This window comes from Centroberyx gerrardi, chromosome 10, assembly GCF_048128805.1.
Source record: "Centroberyx gerrardi isolate f3 chromosome 10, fCenGer3.hap1.cur.20231027, whole genome shotgun sequence".
In the NCBI taxonomy this organism is placed as follows: Eukaryota; Metazoa; Chordata; class Actinopteri; order Beryciformes; family Berycidae; genus Centroberyx; species Centroberyx gerrardi.
In genome coordinates, this window is record NC_136006.1 from 15,279,496 (window position 1) to 15,299,578 (window position 20,083).

Genomic DNA, 20,083 nt, shown 5'->3' on the forward strand with positions numbered 1-20,083 from the left:
GCCTTGTGCACCTGCACATAATCACATCTTTTGAAGTTGCTGTTACTGACTGCAGTAATGTGGAGATGTGTCAAATTCACACTAAGGAACAGGACAATGAATGTGCTCATAATCGCCTCACTATTCTGGACTCTGTTGACCTTGTTCATGTAATAGATTCTGTTGTTAGCGCCTCCTCTAGCCACAATGTCCACACTTGTGTGAAGAGGTTTTGATTTCAAAAAAGGTTTTCAATATCAAGCTCCAGATTTCCCTTGCTCATAAAAACCTTTGTTTCTAATGTGGCATCAGAAGAAACTCATATGATATGTTGTTGGATGTTATTTCCAAATTATGGTATTTTTTTTCTTCCTTTGCTGACAAGAAAGTTATCCCATTTATATCAGTTAATCATGCTGGGAATAACCTGCTGACCCTCTCTACTCTTTTAATTAAAACTTAGATACTGCCCCTGTTTTAGCATCTCTACACTAGTTGCCTGGTAGTTTTAGAATTAATCTTCTACACCCCAGACCTTTTAACCTCTTATCCTCAGGCAGGACTCTCATAGCCATTCCAAAGCCCAGGCTGAAGACCAAAGGTGGCCAAGCCTTTAATGTGAGGGCCCCTAAACTTTAAAACCCCCTACCTGAAGAGCTTATCCTGGCAAATCAGTGCCACCTTTTAAATCCCCTCTTAAACACTTTTTTTTTGTTCTTTTATAAATTATGCCATGGCTCCCTTTGCCTATTTTATTCTTGTTGTTTTGCCTTATTGTTATTTAGTCTTATGTAACCTTGTTGTAATTTATGTCTGACATTTTTACTGCCAGTTTTATTGACTTTTATTTATTGTTTTATTGTTTGTCAAGCAAACAATATATTACCATTCATCATTCACAGCACAATACTATAAGTGCAAAGAGGTAAGAAACATTTCCTCTTGCTTTTTGCCAAGGCCTCGAAAATGTAATAGGTGCAAGTTTAGAATGGGGATGTATTATCTCACCCTTCCCTCTTCACTATTGTCAACCACACCAATAAACCGTTGTTATTTTGCTCCAAGGTTTACTATATACAGCTTAGTCAAATTAAGGTGTAGTCATCACAGTATGAGGGGTCTTTGGATTTTTTACCCTCTCACAGCAAATAATGTGAATGAATTAACAAAACCTCCTTGAGCGTTTTTTTATAGTGAAATAAATAAAGAAGACAATTACAATCTTTTGCTGGCAAAGAGTAAATACGTTTCAATCAACTTTTACATTATAAAAAGACCAAGTATGGCAAATACGCTAACCTGTAATCACATGATAACCGCTATATACCATCCCATTGTATGTAAAAGTGACAATTACTTCCTATTAAACCACAACCCATAATTACCTTTTAGCTTTTCTTTGCCTATGCTTATGCTACAGTGATACGGCTGCAGTTGATTATATCTATATATTTAATCTGGATTTAATACAAATTTCAGCAAGCCTTTGGACGCAAATCTCCAAATATCTCTTCAGTGTTGGAAACTTTTCCCCTTCCCTGAGGGCAGAGCAGGAGACTTGGCAAGGCTTCATGGGATCTGGTCCGGTGGTTCCTCCTCTCTTATAAAGGCGGAGGGAGAGGCTCAGGGGCCCACAGAGTCTCTGCAGCCCAGGATGGCCCACACTGCTGCTACTACTGCTGCTGCTGCTGCACAATCAATGATCTAACTGGAGCCCACTGCGCACTCTGGTCCTCCGCTGCTCCTGCTGCCTGTTCAAACTCTGCATTTTCTACTGCACTCAAAATAGGATAATACTAGAATTTGCAGCATTCCCAAAGGACTTTGGACTGTGAGTCGATGCGTGGATAATTCACAGTTATTCTAAGGATATAGTCCATTTGCAGTACATGCCTCTGGAAATAATATCCAAGAGTACAATTTGATTTTAAACCTCAAACTGTTTTACAAATGATTATTTTACTCGCAAGATGACATGCAGATGCAGTATTTCTTCCATTTAATGCTGAAAACAAAAGACTGTGTTACATTTGTGGACATTAACATTGATTTTGATTTTAAATTGTTAATACTATTTTTTTTTGTCTATAGTTGGGACAAGGATGTTCCCTTCCATTAGGTTGGTGCTGTTGGTCACAGCACTGACCAGCGTCTGTGCCCAAGACTATTATGAGGAGAGGAAAGTGAACAAGAAATCTAAGGCCAAACCTGTGGCTGCAAATATTCATGATGGACAAGGTAAGAATGAATGAGAATATTATTATTCTGCTCATTACACAAACAGATAGTCTTCATTGGTGCTAAATGTTCATTATCATGCTGCCAGAAAGATATAAGAATGCTTAAACTGTCTTTAGTCCAAAATGTGTTGTGTATGTTTTATGCACTGAGGACACTGTACACATCATTCATGACTGCTGTGTTCTATTTTACCAACTTAGGTGTTAATATCCTACGGCATCAAACTATGACATAAATCTGTTGCTGTCCAACATGAATCTGTTCTGTTGAAATCTATAAATCTTCTTTGTGAAGATTTACAGATTTAAGAGAGAGATAAAAAAAAAAAGTGCAGAGACAAGTTGTTGGGCTTGGAAATCAAGTTAAATCAAAATGAAAAGCCAATGAGATCACTTCATTTTTGAATGGAATAATACTTTTAAAAACTTTGGCAGTAATGTGTGAGAGAGAGTCCTTCACGTGTTCTGTGTGCACACAGCTATCCTAGATGAGGACTGCAGCCTGGAGCTCTCCTTTCTGCTGGACAGCTCTGAGAGCGCCAAGGAGAACCATGAGCAGGAAAAGCAGTTTGCTATGAACGTGGTGGACGGACTCAACAATGTGCGGCTGCAGTCCGGCCGCAGGCTGAGCTGCAGGGTGGCTCTGCTGCAGTACAGCAGCCATGTCATCACGGAGCAGACCTTCAAAGAGTGGAGGGGCGCGGACAACTTCAAGACCCGCATAGCGCCCATCGTCTTCATCGGCCACGGCACCTACACCACCTACGCCATCACCAACATGACCAAGATCTACCTAGAGGAGTCCAGCCCCGGCAGCGTCAAAGTGGCCGTGCTGCTTACAGACGGTGTCTCCCACCCCAGGAACCCGGACATTTTCTCTGCTGTGGCTGATGCTAAGAACCAGGGTGTCAGATTCTTCTCAGTGGGCATCACCCGGGCGGCCAACGAGCCCGCCAACGTGGCCCAGCTCCGTCTGCTGGCCAGCTCCCCTGCCTCCCGCTACCTCCATAACTTACAGGACCTGGACATTGTAGACAAAGTCCTCACTGAAATTGTGAGTATGCCCCTGTCTTTCAGCGAACGACACTGAGAAGAAAAATGCTGTGTTCACTCAGAATAAGCATGTATTCAGAGTTGACACATGGATAGGCTTGTTCAGGTATTCCTATAGAGTGATGGCAACACTGTGAAGAGACAAATGAAAGAATGTCTATGACAGCTGTAGGTTTTAAGGTTTTTCCCCGGCTTTGAAAAAAGAAGTGTTTGACATCTGCACATTGTGTGTGCATATCCCCTGGGATTTTTTTTGTCTCTTTTAGGATAAACAGACTATCTTGCAATCTCACGTCACATTCCTTTCAGGGGGGAAAAATTGGGTTTCAACAGTGATATTATCTTTACAATAACACGTGGCTTGCATTTGTCCCATGGATTAACAGAGGAATTTCTTTACACATTGATTTCTTACAGGTTACATTGCAAAACAAAAAAAGATCTTGACATGAACCTTGATCCTGTGACTCCTCTGTTGCTTGAATTCACAAGCTGGCAATATTCAGGAATGCTATTTGTCTGTCTTATGTCATTATTATCAAATTTCTTCTTTCAGTTTTCAGTGCCTAGTCACATGGTTTCCCAAAACTACTGTTTGTATGAACTCGTTTTAGAGGCATCTTATTATGCTATTTTAAAGGGTCATAACAAATCTACATCACTAAACAACGACTGAACAAACCCCATTAAAGATTGTAATACTGATACCATAAAGATTCAGTAAAGATATTTATCACAGTTTTATTTTTGTCTCTACAGGCTGAATTGGCTGATGAAGGGGTAAGTATTTTTACAATAGGAGAACTCATATATATATAATCTTTTGACATATAATAATGTATAATTAAGTGCAGATGCCCTCTTTGACTGTATAGAGTTACACAACTCAGAAAGCATGTCTTTTCTTTTTGAAGTGCCCCCTGGCTCAGAGATGTGCCTGTGAGAAAGGAGAGAGGGGACAGAGTGGGCCAGCAGTGAGTATTTAGCCTCTTACTTTTCAAAATATCCCACAAACAAAGAACAGTTTTCCTTTGAAGTATTAGAAGGTGGTTTGTCAAAATGAGGGATTCCTGAAAACTTGCGCAGAGGAATCTAACATAGTCAGGAATGGTAATTGTGTGGTTTTGAATAATCAGGATAATTGCTTGCTTTTTTTCTCAGTATAGCCTGCAGGCATCTTGCGCAGGCAAAGCGAGTGGATAGGTGGTCCTATCCCACATTCTGAAAGCAATCCTATGGCAACAGGAAAAGGAAAAGAGAGACTGTATTCTGCCATTCCCAGAGAACTATATTTGTTGCTTCTCTGTGTGCCCTGTCCCTGCAAGTTATTGCACATTTCCCATCCAGCGTAAGATGTCCCCCATGGAAACCGGAGGCACCACATGTAGAGCTCTACTCCCAATAAAACTGGACCTTTGGCCATCATAAATAACACATACAACCCCTTCTGTCAGGGTCAGTCACCCGGGGAAAGATCCCCGCAAAGAGACTAAGGGTGATTGCAGAATGAGGTGCCAGATACTACGCATCATTAGTGCAATGTGCTAGAAGATGGCCCCGCCCCCCTGATCCCTACTGACAAATACAGACAAATTAATTCTTATGCAAACCCCATATTTAAGCCCCTCTCCTCCGCAGTTAGCTGACAACTCATGCAGTGTCGGGGTTTTGAGCGTCTGACAGGTAGTCATGTTGCTGACAGACGGCTGCATGATCGTTAACCAGGTGCTTTCTCCTCAGAGAGATTCTTCAAATTCTTACTCTCAGACTGAAAGGCTTTCACAATTGCTCTCATTAGTTTAATGGTCACAAACCAGTGATTTCTGGTGGATAGCAACTGACACACGCTGTCCAGGTGCTGCTCAACAAAATGACCCTTGACCCCGCGGACAAGATACGTCATGCCCACCTATGTCTTCAACTATGACACTTCCCTCACACACACAGACATCCACACGTAACAACACACACACACACGCACACACACACACACACACACACACACACACACACACACACAGCCATCCACCCCGTGACCTCTTTTTTTCCTTTTTCTGTCTCAGTGTTTAAACAATTCCCGCCTGGAGGAAAAACTTTCACTTTTCGCTTATCAGAGGCGTGTTCAAGATAACCTCTTATTGTCAGATTATTAGCCTTTGCGTCTTTGTCAGTGGACGAAATTAATCTTGTCTCTTCTTTTGTTTCACTCTACAGGGGAAGAAAGGTCGCCCCGGAGAGGATGGAGCCCCAGGGCTTAAAGGCCATAAGGTCATTGCTTTCTGATGGAAAATGATTTTTTTTACCTGACAGGCTTCTTTCACTTCTGAAGTGTGCTATTCCAAAATGCTATTCATACATTTTGGAAAAAAGTTATTACCTGAAGTTGATCATAAAACATCTGTAAAATGTAGAGGACCCAGTCTATAAAAGTGTTATCAATTAGTCAGCCAATGACTTAAGTTACCTACTTGTCTTTTAAAAAGCAACATTATTTGTTTGAATTGTTTTGACACGTGTCACTTTTTTCAAAAGGTGGACATTTATTATTTATATTTTTTTTTTCCAAACTCCTTATTCTGTGTGAAGGTATCTACTTTTCAGTAACTTAGGTGAATGAAGATAAATGGTTTATATTCATTGATGTACTGAGTCAGTGTAATCTTGTCATATCAGGGCGAAGCAGGGCTGAGCGGACTACCTGGGCGAGAGGGCGCCGAGGTAAATGTCACTATTCATGATAAAAATGAAAAAAATATTGTAACTGAAGTTTATTCACACCCAATATCTGATCAATGATATTCATTTGCAGGGAAAACCAGGTTACAAAGGAGAGAAGGTATGCGATTCAGATTGATGACAATGTTTTGTCTTGTTGGAAACACTGAGGCTTGTATAAGGCTGCTTTGTAATCTATACTCAGGGTGAGAGGGGCGAGTGCGGCACTCCAGGAATCAAAGGAGACAGGGTATGGAAGCACTATCTACACTACTGATTGTCATGTTTTCAGTCAAATAATTTTCACTTATTGTACATATTGTGTTTGATGTTATGTTCATTCTCCTTCCTGTGTGATGCCCTTCAGGGTCCTGAGGGTCCAGTTGGCACAAGAGGAACTAGAGGTCTGCAGGTCAGCAACAGTTCAGCATTAAAATGTGTTATTCCTCTGCCTCGGAGCACTTTGTCTGTATTAGTGAACACTTGATATTGTGTTTCATAGCCAGACACAAGAGAGGAGAGTTTGTCCTGTCCACAATGTGCAAAATCACACTTATCACACAGGTACATAAAAGCGATAGCAATACAGTGCATCTCATTTAATTGTTAGAGTTCAGATCCCTATTCACTATCAATGGACAAGTTTCCGGCTGTACATTGGCAGGAGATTACAGATTAGAGAATTGGCTCTCTGGCTTTCTAGATTTGGTAAATGCTAGTTCATGATTTCAAATACCGATCGGACTGCCGTAGGCTATAGAAATATTGTGTGTGAATTCTTAAAATAAAGGGAAATCCACGTTATACAAAGAAATTAGCTGGTAAAATCAGGATTAGCCCACTTCATATTGTACATCAGGTGCAAACTTTAGATATTTACCCTTCATACAGAGCCATACATACATACACACACATGCACACACACAATGCATAGTGATAATATCCAGATGTGGGTGTGGACGAGCCTTTATTAATGGCAGTGTCTTGTTCCTGCCCAGGGTTTACCGGGACCACAGGGAGACATCGGACCAGAGGGCCCTCAGGGAAAGCAGGTTAGTGCCTTTTGAAAGGAAAGCCTTGAACAACTCTTACTTACCTCATCATGCACATCTGCTGTGACCTTTACATTTCCTTTTATGATTAGTTTAAACAAGAGGTTGAAGCTTTACCACCCCAGCTTTTACCACGCAGCAGAGGGGCCTGTTTTTTCCGGTAATAGGCACCTGTGGGAACATTTGGCAATGAGCCAGCTTCTTCCCCTTCATTACAGTAAATCACCAGCGCAGGGATTAATCACCAGCAAACAAATACCGTCACAGGCTCTCTTAATGGCTTGTATCCTGTTTCTAAACACACACTAGGAACTGCCTACAGCACTGTCAGCTCCCCCAACAGGGACTGCAGTTAATAACATATAGGAAGAGTCACCGTGTATGATCGCTCTCTCGCCATGTGAGGACATGCAGGTGGCATTTGCAAACATGAACAAAAGTGATGGTGGTATTTTTTTAGTGAAATGGAACGCATGCTTTGCTTGTTTTAAAAATGATGCCAAGAAGACCAGCTGCATTGTTAGATTCTTTGAGTAGGAAGACATACTGTAATGTGTTTCTGTCGCTGTTGCTGTTGCTGTATTCAGAGGAAATAAGTGCTTTCCAAACAAATGCTACAAATTAAAATGTGTCAAGTGTAGTGTGTGTGATCAACTGTGGTTATACGAGAAAGATGATTCTTTGTAACTGCATGTCAATAATACAGTGGCTCCAATAGTCAAGCTAATTACAAGCATAATTACACAGAAAGATTTTAAGCGTGTCTTCCACTCTCAGTCTTTACAGTCAAGTGAGCATGACTGGAACAAGGAATGCTAACTTTTTAGTAAATCATTAAGGTTGAATTTAGTTAGTGTGGAGTGCAATGGAATAAAACAGCATATGGGAGCTATTCTATTCTGTTAAAACATGTTAAGTGGTTAGATTGGCTTTCTTTCCGACAGGCTCTGCTTTTTTATTGTGTCTGTTACTTTTAGATAAAAGTAATCTAAATCCTGAGTAAATCTTCCAATTACTACAAACTTTGATGTAGTAAGTAGCCTCCAGTGAAATAGTCCTTTGTTGTTTGGAGACAGTGTTCTTTTTTCTTGTGCTTTGAGACATTACTGGAGCCGATAACAATGTCTAGCTCATATTTGTCCTGACTTGCAGGAAGGGATCAAATATCTAGCCCACTACCCCATTTAGAGTACAATTACTAAATGATTTACAGCATGATTAACAGATTATAGTCCTGATATACTAAGGCTATTCAGCTTCAAAAGAGCATATTGTGTGTGTGTGTGCATGCATGTGTGTAATCAACTTTATTCTTTACTTATGTAGTACTTTTCAGTATGGTGTTACACAAATCGTAATGAGTTCAAAGCAGAGTTGCATATGAATGAAGCAGGCAAATACAATGAGAGTACAGAAAGAAACAAATTATAAAAAACTAATTATAAAAAGGAGAAAAAGAAGGATGGCATTGCTTTTACTTGTATATCACAAGCTGTCTGAATGAGGTTGATCAAAGTTCAGTGATGTTTAAGCATCATTTCATCTGAATGTGAAACAATAACTGCCTGTCCTGAGACCCACTGAATTACAGTTCTCCCCCATCCGCAGTATGCTCCCCTTGTATTTTGCATTCGTTCAGGACTCATGTCTTTTTGCCATGTTGTCACATACTTTCAGCTCCAATGCTCCATGGTGTTAATCTTTATGTTTGTGATCATAGGGTGAGCGCGGCCTAACTGGCCCTCCTGGAATTCAGGGGGAAACCGGTATTGGGCTTCCTGGACCAAAGGTAAATAGTGTTGTCTTTGCTATCCATATTTCATATCATCTCTCTTCCTAAACCAAGTTTATGTTGATCTGCAGGGTGACACGGGATACCAGGGCCGACCGGGTCCTCCTGGTCCTCCTGGAATGGGTGAACCTGGCATTTCTGTACGTTAACGAGAAACAGAGTTTTGTTCTACAGCAAAACGTTGCATGACATAATTTTCTGTATCTGTGAGAACCTCATATGATCTCTGTGACAGTTTAAGGGGGAAACAGTGGGAAATGTGATCTGTTGAGTAAACCTAAAGGTACTTTGATCTGAGCAATGTTTAGGTGACATTCTCTCTGGCTTTGTTTACAGGGGCCTCAGGGGCCACAAGGTGTTCAAGGGGAAAAAGGACCCCAAGGCGAGGGGTTCCCCGGACCAAAGGTATGATTACGAGTCTGTCAAGAGAGAACGAACCAAAAATATAGAAACATGATCTAGGTCAGAGCTGGAATATCCCACAATGCTTTGCTTTGCATTGGGAGACCAAAGATATCCTATAGCAATTTCTTCAAGGCTTAGCTCAAAAGGTAACACTTCTGAATAATTAAAGTGTGTAAGACTTAATAAACTATAAGTTAATGATGAATTACATAACAATAATAAGTTACTTATCATATTATAAATGAGTAGTACATTATTAGTAATTACATTAGTTAAAAAGTGAAGAATGCTATTTCTAGTGCATCATTTGTAAATCATTACATAATGGTAATATACAGGTATAGTTAGACCAACATACCCTTCTTTTGAACCCATAAAGTTGTCATTATTTTTACCAATGACGTATAAATTATTTGTCGATCATCAAGTAATGCTTAAATGCTTCATAATTATTTCTGAATGTTAAATTGTTGCAGTGGACTTTACTCATGTTGTACTCATGCCTTTGCCAAACATTTGTTAAACAACTACAGGTTTTTACAGCTCCTAATCTAAAATGCAAACTGCTCATTGTGTACAGGTATAAGGGTTTTTAAGTAATTTCTCTAGTAGCAAGACTTTGTTGGGCCAGTGGTGGTTTGGTTGATAATCTGATGACAATGATGATCATTTGAGGTACAAATGATGTACTATCAATAGTATCCTTCACTTAAATGAAATATACATTTTTTAGCTAATGGTATTACTAATGATGTAATACACAGTTACAAAATTCTCAAAAAAATATATTTTACCCAAATTAGCCTTTACCCAACTGCATTCATTTTCAGATTGACACCAAGCTCAAAACCTACTGACATGTCCTCTGAATCAAGGGTCACATCCTTATTGAACTACAATATACGCTGTTGTGAAATACCATCAGCAGAATGTACATAGCTGACATTGCTAACAGACATAGCTTTAAGGCCTGAAAATACACCAACATGAAAGCACATTTTATTGCCGTGCGCTCACTGCATTTTAGAGAGAGAAATTGGTCTAATTTTATGTAACTGAGCCCTTCGTCAACACATGGACTACATCTGTCAAAACCAGACCCCACTCTGTTTCAACCCATTGACTCACAACTCAAGTGTTCACTCAAGTGTTACTACTCACACCGCTGTTCGTGCATTAAGCCTGTAAAAACAATATTTTTCCCCATGCTGCAACATGTTACACTATGGGACATGTATTGTGGAATATCTGTGCGGAGATTGTGCAAATATCCCATTCAAATGGAGAGTGCTGGGATGCAACCAAGGACTTAACAAGACATGCAGAACTGGGAGCAGTAGTACAGTATAAAACATGCCTGGCGATTATTATTTATGACAGCACTAAGATACAAACTTCTTAGTCCTATAATTATCATTATAGCTGCAGAGGAGGAAACCTAACCACAGTAAAGTGAGGCTAGTGTATTTTACCTGAGTAAACTAATAAACTAAAGTCAAAGTACCCTGTCACTGTTTATTGCAAGTCAAGGCAGAACTTGTGGGTAAACTTGATAGTGGGAGAGACATGTTTATGTGGTTGCTGGGGATTCTCTGTAAAGAAATCTAAACACGCTTTTATTTGTCAAAGGAAGCTCCTGGAAAATTAACACTAAAAATGTCCTCAAGCAACTACACACCTGTTTGACCTGTGCCAGACTCATTCGCTCTTATGAGGATTTCCTGCTTCACTAAAAGGGGTTCAGAGTAGTCCTACAGGAGGTCCGTCCTCCACACACACACATATACACACACAAAATTAATATGATCCGGTCTGTATGTCTGCATTTCATTACATTTGGATGTTGCTCAGGCTGTACACATGCTCTCACTCAACACCCCCCTCACTTTGAAATTTATTGGTACTGGTCAAGGGTATAGAGCCCACTCCGGGGGGATCATATAGTGAAGAGGTGCAGAGAAGAAAAAAACCCAAAACACAATTCCATTCCTAGTGCATAGGATCATTTCGTATCAATCACAAGACAGTAACAGGAGCCAACTTGCTCTTCCGCCATACCCTCCAAACTGAAAACAATGTGGATTTGGCTGTGACCCAGCAGCAAGTGGCAGTGATGTGATAGGCAGAGAGGGGTCACGACCTGTCTTTGTTCCACAGGGGGATCGGGGGCTCGCTGGACCGAGGGGGTCGAGGGGACAGCCGGGTGCAGGAATCAAAGGAGAAAAGGTAGGCTATAAATATATCAGCTAATGAATGCCATTCACACAAACACCCCATGTCTACACAACAAAGGATCTAATGAAATCCATAAAGAAGCCTGAATGTCCTTTGGGCTACAATTATATAGACGGCTCCAAGTTGGAACATTAGATTGAGTAAGGCAAGAGCAGATGGGAGAGTACTAAAAACTCTGGTTACTGTGGGAAAGTTTCAAGTTAAAGGTGGGACATGGTGCTGCGCTACTTTACATGCTAAATAATATAGCCATGGGTGATATACAGGTGAAGTTATACACATCATCGCAGTTACAGTTAGGAAAATCACAGATTAAGAATTTGAACTTTTCTAAAGAAACAAGGGATTCTAATTTCAAAGATCTGTGCAAATCATTCCATTTGTAAGGCGCATAGTATCGAAAACCATTTTTGCCAAGCTCTGTATTTACATGTGGAATATCTAAGATTAGGTCATCGAGAGACCTGGCCATAATTACTGGCTTTAATCGTGATTAGAGAAGAGAGGTAATGGGGTAATTTTCCTGGCAGAGCCTTATAAATGAACAAAATACAATGCATGAACATTACTGAATTATTTGAACAACCCCAATTTGGTCTCTGCACCTGTTACACACAGAGACCGCTCTGCTGAAAATTACCACTAACCCGCTTTTAGCAGCTGATTCTAGACAGTGTTTTGTTTTAGTTCTTAGTGCTGCATTTGACACCTTTGATCATAATATTTCAATAGATCATCTTAGAGATTGTGTTGGCATTAGAAACAAAGCTCTCAGGTGGGTTATTTCATATCTGGCAAATAGATAGACTCTGTATGCTTAGGTAACTCACTATTCTTCAGCACCACTGAAGAGTGGAGTGCCTCAAGGGTCAATTCTGGGCCCAGTGTCGTACATTGACCTGACCATGGTGTTTTACCTCCAGGGTGAACTTGGGTCCCCAGGTTTTCCAGGACCAACTGGACTAACAGGAGCGGGCATACAGGGGGAGAAGGTCAGCACATACCCATACACATGCCCATACACATACACATACACATACACATACACATACACATACCCATACACATACCCATACCCATACACATACACATACACATACCCATACACATACCCATACACATACCCATACACATACACATACACATGCCCATACCATACACATACACATACCCATACACATACACATGCCCATACCCATGGCACGTATACCCATACCCATACCCATACCATACACATACCCATACCCATACCCATACCCATACCCATACACATACCCATACCCATACCCATACCCATACACATACACATACACAAAATTCTCCACTGATACCCATCTAATTTGTATTATTGCTCAGGGAGTAGAGGGGCCAAGAGGTCCACCAGGAATCAGAGGACCTCAAGGAGAGGGCTTACCTGGAGCCAAGGTTTGTAAAAACGCCTACGAAATGCAACTGTTAATTTCCCCATGACAATCTATCTATCTATCTATCTATCTATCTATCTATCTATCTATCTATCTATCTATCTATCTACCTACCTACCTACCTACCTACCTACCTATCTATTTATCTCATAGGGATAAACTGTTTAGGTGCAGGGCGGCACAGTGCCTCAGTGATTAACACTATTGCCTAACAGGTCCCAGGTTCAATTTTTGGCCCTGGCCCTTTCTGTGTGGAGTTTGTATGTTTTCCCCATAGAGATAAAACAGTTTTATCTCTATGGTTTTCCCTGTGTTCACAAGGGTTTCTTCCCACATTCCAGAGATGTGCAAGTCAGGTTGATTGGAGTGTCTTTCCATGTGATAGACTGGGCAACTTGTCCTGGGTGTTTCCTTGCCTTCCACCCAGCATACGCTGGAATAATCTGCAGCCCCCAACAAACCAGAAAAGTGTTCAGCAGGGAGGGAAAACAAATGAATGAACAAATAGGATAGTCTGGTGACATAGCGCAGTGGTTTTCAATCATGGTCCTCAAGACCCAGACAACTAGTCCCTCTTTTCAGCAAGTATTCACCCTGCTAAAGTGTCTTTGAGTCCCTGAGAGTGCTGTACTGACCCAGAAACCAACAGTAAATAGGGTAAGATAGTATCCTTCCTAATATTGGCATATCACAGCTATCATATTCAGATTTCATATAATCGAGATTTGAGGTTATGTTGGCCATTGCAAACAGGATATGACATTTACATCTTGTACAATATCAGAATCTGAATGTGCAGGTAAACAGTCAGTGGAACACAACGCCAAGCAAGCCCGGTATTGACATCTGACCGAGTTCTGGTTAATAAAATTTGATGTCGCTAGCAGTCTGTCTGCCAGTTTTCTCTGTGAAAAATGATGTACACATACTCAAAATTGTAGTTACATTTTGTTATAATGATATATATCACCATGTTGTTTCTATTTCCAGGGAGATCAAGGTTTACCAGGAGAACAGGGAGGTCCAGGAGAGAGAGGCTTTGGTGAGCCTGGTCCAAAGGTAAGACTAGACTAGGCATGTACTGATCTAAATAAATCACCTTAATATTAGTCTATATGAGGATATGGGAGCACTGATATATTTTCTTAATGAACAATGACGGACCAATGTACTGAATGTACAAACAAATAACTACTACATATATTCTACTGTTACAGGGTGAGCCTGGAGCAGCTGGTTTGGGCGGCCTGCCTGGTCTTCCAGGAGAAGATGGGGCTCCAGGACAGAAGGTACAGCTCCTTGGAAAACTTCCACTCAATAGTATAGTAAACTCAACTTCCCAATGGTATCTGAGCACCAAGTTCCTTTGTCTGTTGGCTTACAATCGAAAAAAAGATTATGCTATTTCTAGAATTCTTTTTGGTTCTCTGTGTCTCATCTACCTTTCCTCTGTCAGGGTGAGCCTGGTTTAACTGGGCTAAGAGGTCAGGAGGGAGCAGCAGGGATTGGCACTCAAGGAGAGAAGGTGTGCTTTATATGTGTAGCCATCTTGTGCAGTATTTATATCACAACAGGGTCAATGTAAATGAAATGATGTGTACTCTAATTCCTCCCAGGGCGACCAGGGTCAGAGGGGGATCCGTGGGCTCCATGGGCCTCCTGGGATCACAGGGCCCTCAGGATCAAAGGTGAGAATAAAAAATAAAAATATGTGAACAGGGCAATAATATTTTAGTGTGGTGTGACAGCTGCTTTTATGAGACAAAATCATACAAGCAGTATATTTTGTGTGCTCTGTTCTTGGCCAATACCCCAGCCTCTTTCCATTTATGCTGTGATAAACAAAATATTGATCAAGATTTATGCCACAGTAATCCAACCTTTGAATTCAGCCAAAATACTTGCCAGGCTTACATCAATAGCTCAACTTCTTTGAAGGTTGTTGGCAGCGCATTGACTGTTCAAATAAAAGTGCTTTATTTGGGTTTTAAGTCTCTCGCCAACGCTTGTCTTCCAGGGAGAACCTGGGATACCGGGCCGGTTGGGCATGCCGGGGCCCCCGGGACGCGCCATAGCAGGTTCCAAGGTAACAAATACAAATCTATTATCACTCTGTCTCTTAACACAGGTTTTGGCAGGTAGACAACTAGCAGGCAGCCAGAGACAGCCAGATAGAGTCCATTGCATTGCATCACCCACTTGTTGATGATAAGCATCACTGTGACTTCGTTGTCTTGGTCTCCTTGGTTTCCAGGGTGACGCAGGCCCTCCTGGCCCCTCTGGGCCCGTTGGGGAGACAGGCTACGGGCTACCTGGTCCAAAGGTAAGCACTAGGATTTGTGAATGAAGAATGTGGCATTATGTGGTTGGTTTTCATTACTGAGTGTTGTTTTCCCAGGGTGATCGTGGGCATCCAGGTTTACCAGGTGCAGTTGGTCCAAAAGGCGATGGCTTCCCTGGCCCTGTGGTTTGTACCATCAACCAAGAACTTACAAATCCTAATATTTTACCACTTTGTCAACAACAGTGAAGTCACATGCAAGCTAACGTTGTCTTAATATGTTTTCTAGGGGCCTCCAGGCCTACCAGGCTTACCGGGTGAGCAGGGCCTTGAAGGGATAGGAATTCCCGGTCCCAAGGTTTGTGTGTACATACATGTGTGTTTTTGCATGTGTGTGTGTATATGGGCATGTTTATAGTACTTTTGATACTGATATGTCTGTTCCAGGGAGACATTGGCTTCAGAGGATTGCCAGGTTTGCCCGGCCCACCTGGAGAGGGTTTACAAGGACCACCAGTAAGAAAGATCATGTGCCACACAGCATGACCTATTATGATTAACGTTTCAAGCTAATTAACAGCCAATGAGCGATATCAGCCTCTGACAACCTGTAAGATTAGGTGTCATAATATGCATACTGATATACCTGAGCATTTACAGGATTCTTCTCATAGAACAGTACTCTGATAACTATTAATCATTTGTTTTAAGGGTAACATTGGGAGACCAGGACCTCCTGGTCCAACTGGACCTGCAGGAGAAGGTATTCAAGGCCCAAAGGTAAATATCACCACCGTGGTTAATTTTATAAGTACATGTGTAACCTATTGAATTTCCAGTCAAATACAGTCGTTTTTCAAGCACTTTACTTTGAGTATAAAGCAGCAATATTGATCAAACAAGCTCTTCATAATCAGAATCACTTTCACTCACCAAGTAATAATAATAATAATAATAAACTTTATTTGTACAGCACCTTTCATACATAAAATGCAGCTCAAAGTGCTTTACATTCGAAGCACTAAAACAAAAACGAATAAATATGGCAAGAACAAATGAATACAACAGCATAAGTGAGTGAACACAACAAATTTGACATGGTTAATTGGTGCTGACACATTACCAGGCAGCTATACAATACAGGACTGACACTCTAGCAGCAGGACAAAAAATTACAGCGATTGATGGATAACTGATTTTACATCTATCATGGGTTTAGTGCTAAACTGTATGATCTAATTTCAGGGTGAGGCAGGCTCTCAGGGTGTGACGGGGCCTAGAGGGCCTTCAGGAGAAGGATTTCCTGGAGCTAAGGTAAGGGAGAAAGATGCATCTTCCAAACACGTTTAGTGATACCTGATTAACTTGTCTCTGACTGCAGACTTGCTCTCCTCTCTCTACAGGGTGACCGTGGCTTACAAGGCGAGAGGGGGATGAAAGGAATAAAAGGAGACCTAGGAGATCCTGGAATTCCTGGTGATGCAGTAAGTAAATATTCTTCATTTTCTTGAGATGTCTTAAGAGGTTTGCACTACATAGTTAAGTGTTATATGCAGCAAGATCACATATTTAAGACATTGAAATCAAATAAACTAAGTCAAATAAAACAAAGTCAAATAAAACAGAGAATTACTTTGTTGTTGCATTACAATTAAACTTTTGAAACAATTGAAATGAGGAAATTGAGAAGTATTACAGTCTACTCAAACTGGGAATGTATTTTCTAAGAATGGATGCACACATCACCTACACAGAAAGAGACCAATTTGAGGTTCTGTCATTTGAATAACAAATGACAGAAACAGTGATATTGTTTTTACTTTTTCTCAAATCCCAGGGAAGAGCAGGAGTGAAAGGAGAACCAGGCCTCACAGTAAGTTCATCCAGTCCACTAGTGTCTGACCATTCAACTAATGCTAGAGGTTTTTTTTTGTGTTTGTTTTGTACTGGTGTAACATGTCTTGTCTCATCCTTTTCAGAGAGAAGACATTATTAAGCTGATCAAAGAAATCTGTGGTAAGACCCCAAACCAAGTCAAGTTTATTTGTGTAGCTCTTAAATAAGTAGCCAGCATCTTGCGAGTACCTTGAAGTCACATCTGGCATGACGATGCAGTTTTCAAGTCTCTACAATACAAATGTGTTACTATACAAATATATTACAATAGCAAAAGGAAACCAAACATAAGTGTGCATGAAAGTTTAGGCCAATGTTAAAAACAATGTGTTTCTCTGTTTTCAGGATGTGGTATCAAATGCAAGGAAAGGCCAATGGAGCTTGTGTTCGTCATCGACAGCTCAGAGAGCGTCGGTCCTGAGAACTTTGAAATCATCAAGGACTTTGTCACAAGGTTGGTGGACCGAACCACAGTCGGACGCAACGCCACCAGAATCGGACTGGTCCTCTACAGTCTGGACGTCCACTTGGAGTTCAACTTGGCTCGCTACATGACCAAACAGGATGTTAAGCAGGCTATCAGGAAAATGCCTTACATGGGTGAGGGCACCTACACCGGCACCGCCATCAGAAAGGCAACTCAGGAGGCTTTCTTCAGCGCCCGGAATGGAGTCAGGAAAGTAGCCATCGTCATCACCGACGGTCAGACCGACAAACGAGAGCCAGTCAAACTTGACATAGCGGTGCGGGAAGCTCATGCTGCCAACATTGAGATGTACGCACTGGGGATCGTCAATTCCTCTGATCCTACGCAGGCCGAGTTCCTGCAAGAGCTCAACCTCATTGCCTCGGACCCTGACAGCGAACATATGTACCTTATTGATGACTTCAATACTTTACCAGGTGATAATCACAGTCAGATGTTAATGTTATGTTTTCAGCTGTGTGAAAAAAGCAAGGATGCTGTACAGCAATCAAATATGTACTGTAGGTATAACGCTTTTCAGTTGAGAGATTATGAAGTGCTTGAAATTTAAAGATTTTTCTTTCTTTTTTCAGCTCTGGAGTCCCAACTCGTTAACCAGTTCTGTGAAGATGAAAATGGCGCCCTTATCTACAATCGCATCACAAATGGCTATGGAAATGGCAACAACGGTCATGGTAACAATGGATATGGAGAGAAAACCAATGGACATAATGGTCTTGGGAATAATGGCTATGGCAATAATGGTTATGGGCACACTGAATATGATAACAATGGTTATGTGACCTACCAAGAAGAGATCCAAAATCAGAGACGCACCAACAGCCACATCCGAGGGCGTGGAGACACATTTACTCTTCCCATCAGTGCTGATCCCCTCCCAGTTCAGGTCTTTGTCAAGCTACTGTTAATCTATCATAATCTATACTGTCATATCTTATTTATTTGACTGTTCAGTATTCGTCTCAACACTGATACATTCTTCTGCCATTGTCTTGAACTAGGTGGAAGAGGATGATGAAGGTGAAGATTTAGACTTCAGGACTCGCGTGCGGGGAGGCAACACTGTGGCTGTAGTCAACAAGACGGCATCTTTATCGCCTGTGAGAGAAAGCTCCCACTCCAATGAGGGAGCCTCATCATCTTCATCATCTTCATCATCTTCATTGTCTTTATCGTCATCTGCAACAGCCTCATCAACATTTGGTTCAGTTTCATCCTTCACCTCTAATCAGTTGCAGCCTGTGGTGACTCCTGTCCTGCCTGAAGGTGAGCACGGCGCTCATGATCTTTCCTCTTTGGGTAAATCTACATGCTTTGGAAATCATGCATCTCACACACCATTTCTTTGTCAGAGCCCACTCGTCTCGATCCCCGCTGTAACCTCGGCTTGGACCAAGGCACCTGCAGAGACTACACCATCCGCTGGTACTATGACAAGCAGGCCAACGCCTGTGCACAGTTCTGGTATGGAGGCTGTGGTGGAAATGACAACCGTTACGAGACAGAAGATGAATGCAAGAAGACCTGTGTTGTATCCAGAACAGGTAAATCTCATAGATCCTTCACAGCAAAAATGCCCATGCTCTTTTAAGTTGTTTTTTTTCTGAATATCATTCTTTGTTGTCCCCAGCCGGATAAAATGAGAAGAACATATTTGGCTGTCATCTGATGAACTCTGTGGAACCAGCCAAAATGAAGTGGACTTACAGTATACAATCTGCTGTTTTGTTATCTTAATGTAATGCAACCTGTCACTTTCAGCTGTGTTCAGAAAATCCTATGCACCCTCCTCTCTTTCTTCCTTTTGTACATCTTTGATGAAATATAGTGGTGCTATAAAAATTCAAGACCAAACCAAATCCTGAAAAACTGTTGACATATCACTGTTTCATCCCATTGAATTAGTGACAACCTTAGTTACTTCTACAATTACCAACTTTATTACCTCAAAAAATGGTTTTGCGCTAAACATTCCAGATAAAATCCATTACTCAGGGTTTGGCTGTGCTGGGAATGAAGTGACAACTTCAAAAAAGCTATTAGACTTTAAAGCTATAGATCATTCTTATACCTCTCTGAGCCATGTGCTGTTACATACACTGAATATTTCTAGCAAAACAGCAGTAGTGAGATATGTTTTTTGTGTACCATGTTTTGATATAGAGTCTGATTTGTTGAAATATGTACCATATGCTCTGAGTACTTTTGTTTGTTTTTTTGTTTTTTATTAGAATTTGTCCATTTGGGTCATAACAGGTAGCCTTAATTGAAGGCTGTTTTCTGAGTGGATAGCTTTCAAAGGTCTACCGAGAAACTGGCCTGTTGTGATGATTAATCATGCTCTCTCTTACCGTTCATGACAGATCAGTCAAGATTGTGGCTTTTCTGTTATCCATCCATTACAGGACTGCCTTTTTGGGCATTGTGTGTATATCTGAATACATGTTTTGTATGTTTTTTTATTAATAAAATGTAAAATAATGGTGGTTGTAAATTTGTTTTTATGTAGCCTTACCTATAAACA

The 20,083-nt window shown here is 41.0% G+C and overlaps 1 protein-coding gene across 1 annotated transcript; it reads left to right on the forward strand.

Moving 5' to 3' along the window:
- Positions 1 to 1,782: 1,782 nt before the first annotated feature.
- col28a2a (collagen, type XXVIII, alpha 2a) lies at positions 1,783 to 20,008 on the forward strand. Its single transcript, XM_071925239.2, has 36 exons — positions 1,783 to 1,810; positions 2,071 to 2,217; positions 2,699 to 3,273; positions 4,032 to 4,052; positions 4,187 to 4,246; positions 5,487 to 5,540; positions 5,946 to 5,990; positions 6,082 to 6,108; positions 6,193 to 6,237; positions 6,355 to 6,399; positions 6,986 to 7,039; positions 8,760 to 8,828; positions 8,903 to 8,971; positions 9,168 to 9,236; positions 11,394 to 11,462; positions 12,395 to 12,463; positions 12,828 to 12,896; positions 13,886 to 13,954; positions 14,113 to 14,184; positions 14,352 to 14,420; positions 14,512 to 14,583; positions 14,913 to 14,981; positions 15,150 to 15,218; positions 15,294 to 15,362; positions 15,466 to 15,534; positions 15,624 to 15,692; positions 15,888 to 15,956; positions 16,422 to 16,490; positions 16,580 to 16,660; positions 17,014 to 17,049; positions 17,156 to 17,192; positions 17,418 to 17,975; positions 18,132 to 18,445; positions 18,561 to 18,825; positions 18,912 to 19,103; positions 19,190 to 20,008. The coding sequence occupies exons 2-36, from the start codon at positions 2,082 to 2,084 to the stop codon at positions 19,195 to 19,197; spliced, it is 3,732 nt and encodes a 1,243-aa protein (XP_071781340.2). The 5' UTR covers positions 1,783 to 1,810; positions 2,071 to 2,081; the 3' UTR covers positions 19,198 to 20,008.
- The last annotated feature ends 75 nt before the right edge of the window (positions 20,009 to 20,083 follow it).

Coding starts and splice junctions, on each gene's coding strand:
- col28a2a (XM_071925239.2), top strand. CDS start 2,082: ATGTTCCCTTCCATTAGGTTGGTGCTGTTGGTCACAGCACTGACCAGC. Junction 3,274..4,031: donor ACAAAGTCCTCACTGAAATT/GTGAGTATGCCC, acceptor TTGTCTCTACAG/GCTGAATTGGCTGATGAAGG. Junction 14,584..14,912: donor CAGGGCCCTCAGGATCAAAG/GTGAGAATAAAA, acceptor CTTGTCTTCCAG/GGAGAACCTGGGATACCGGG.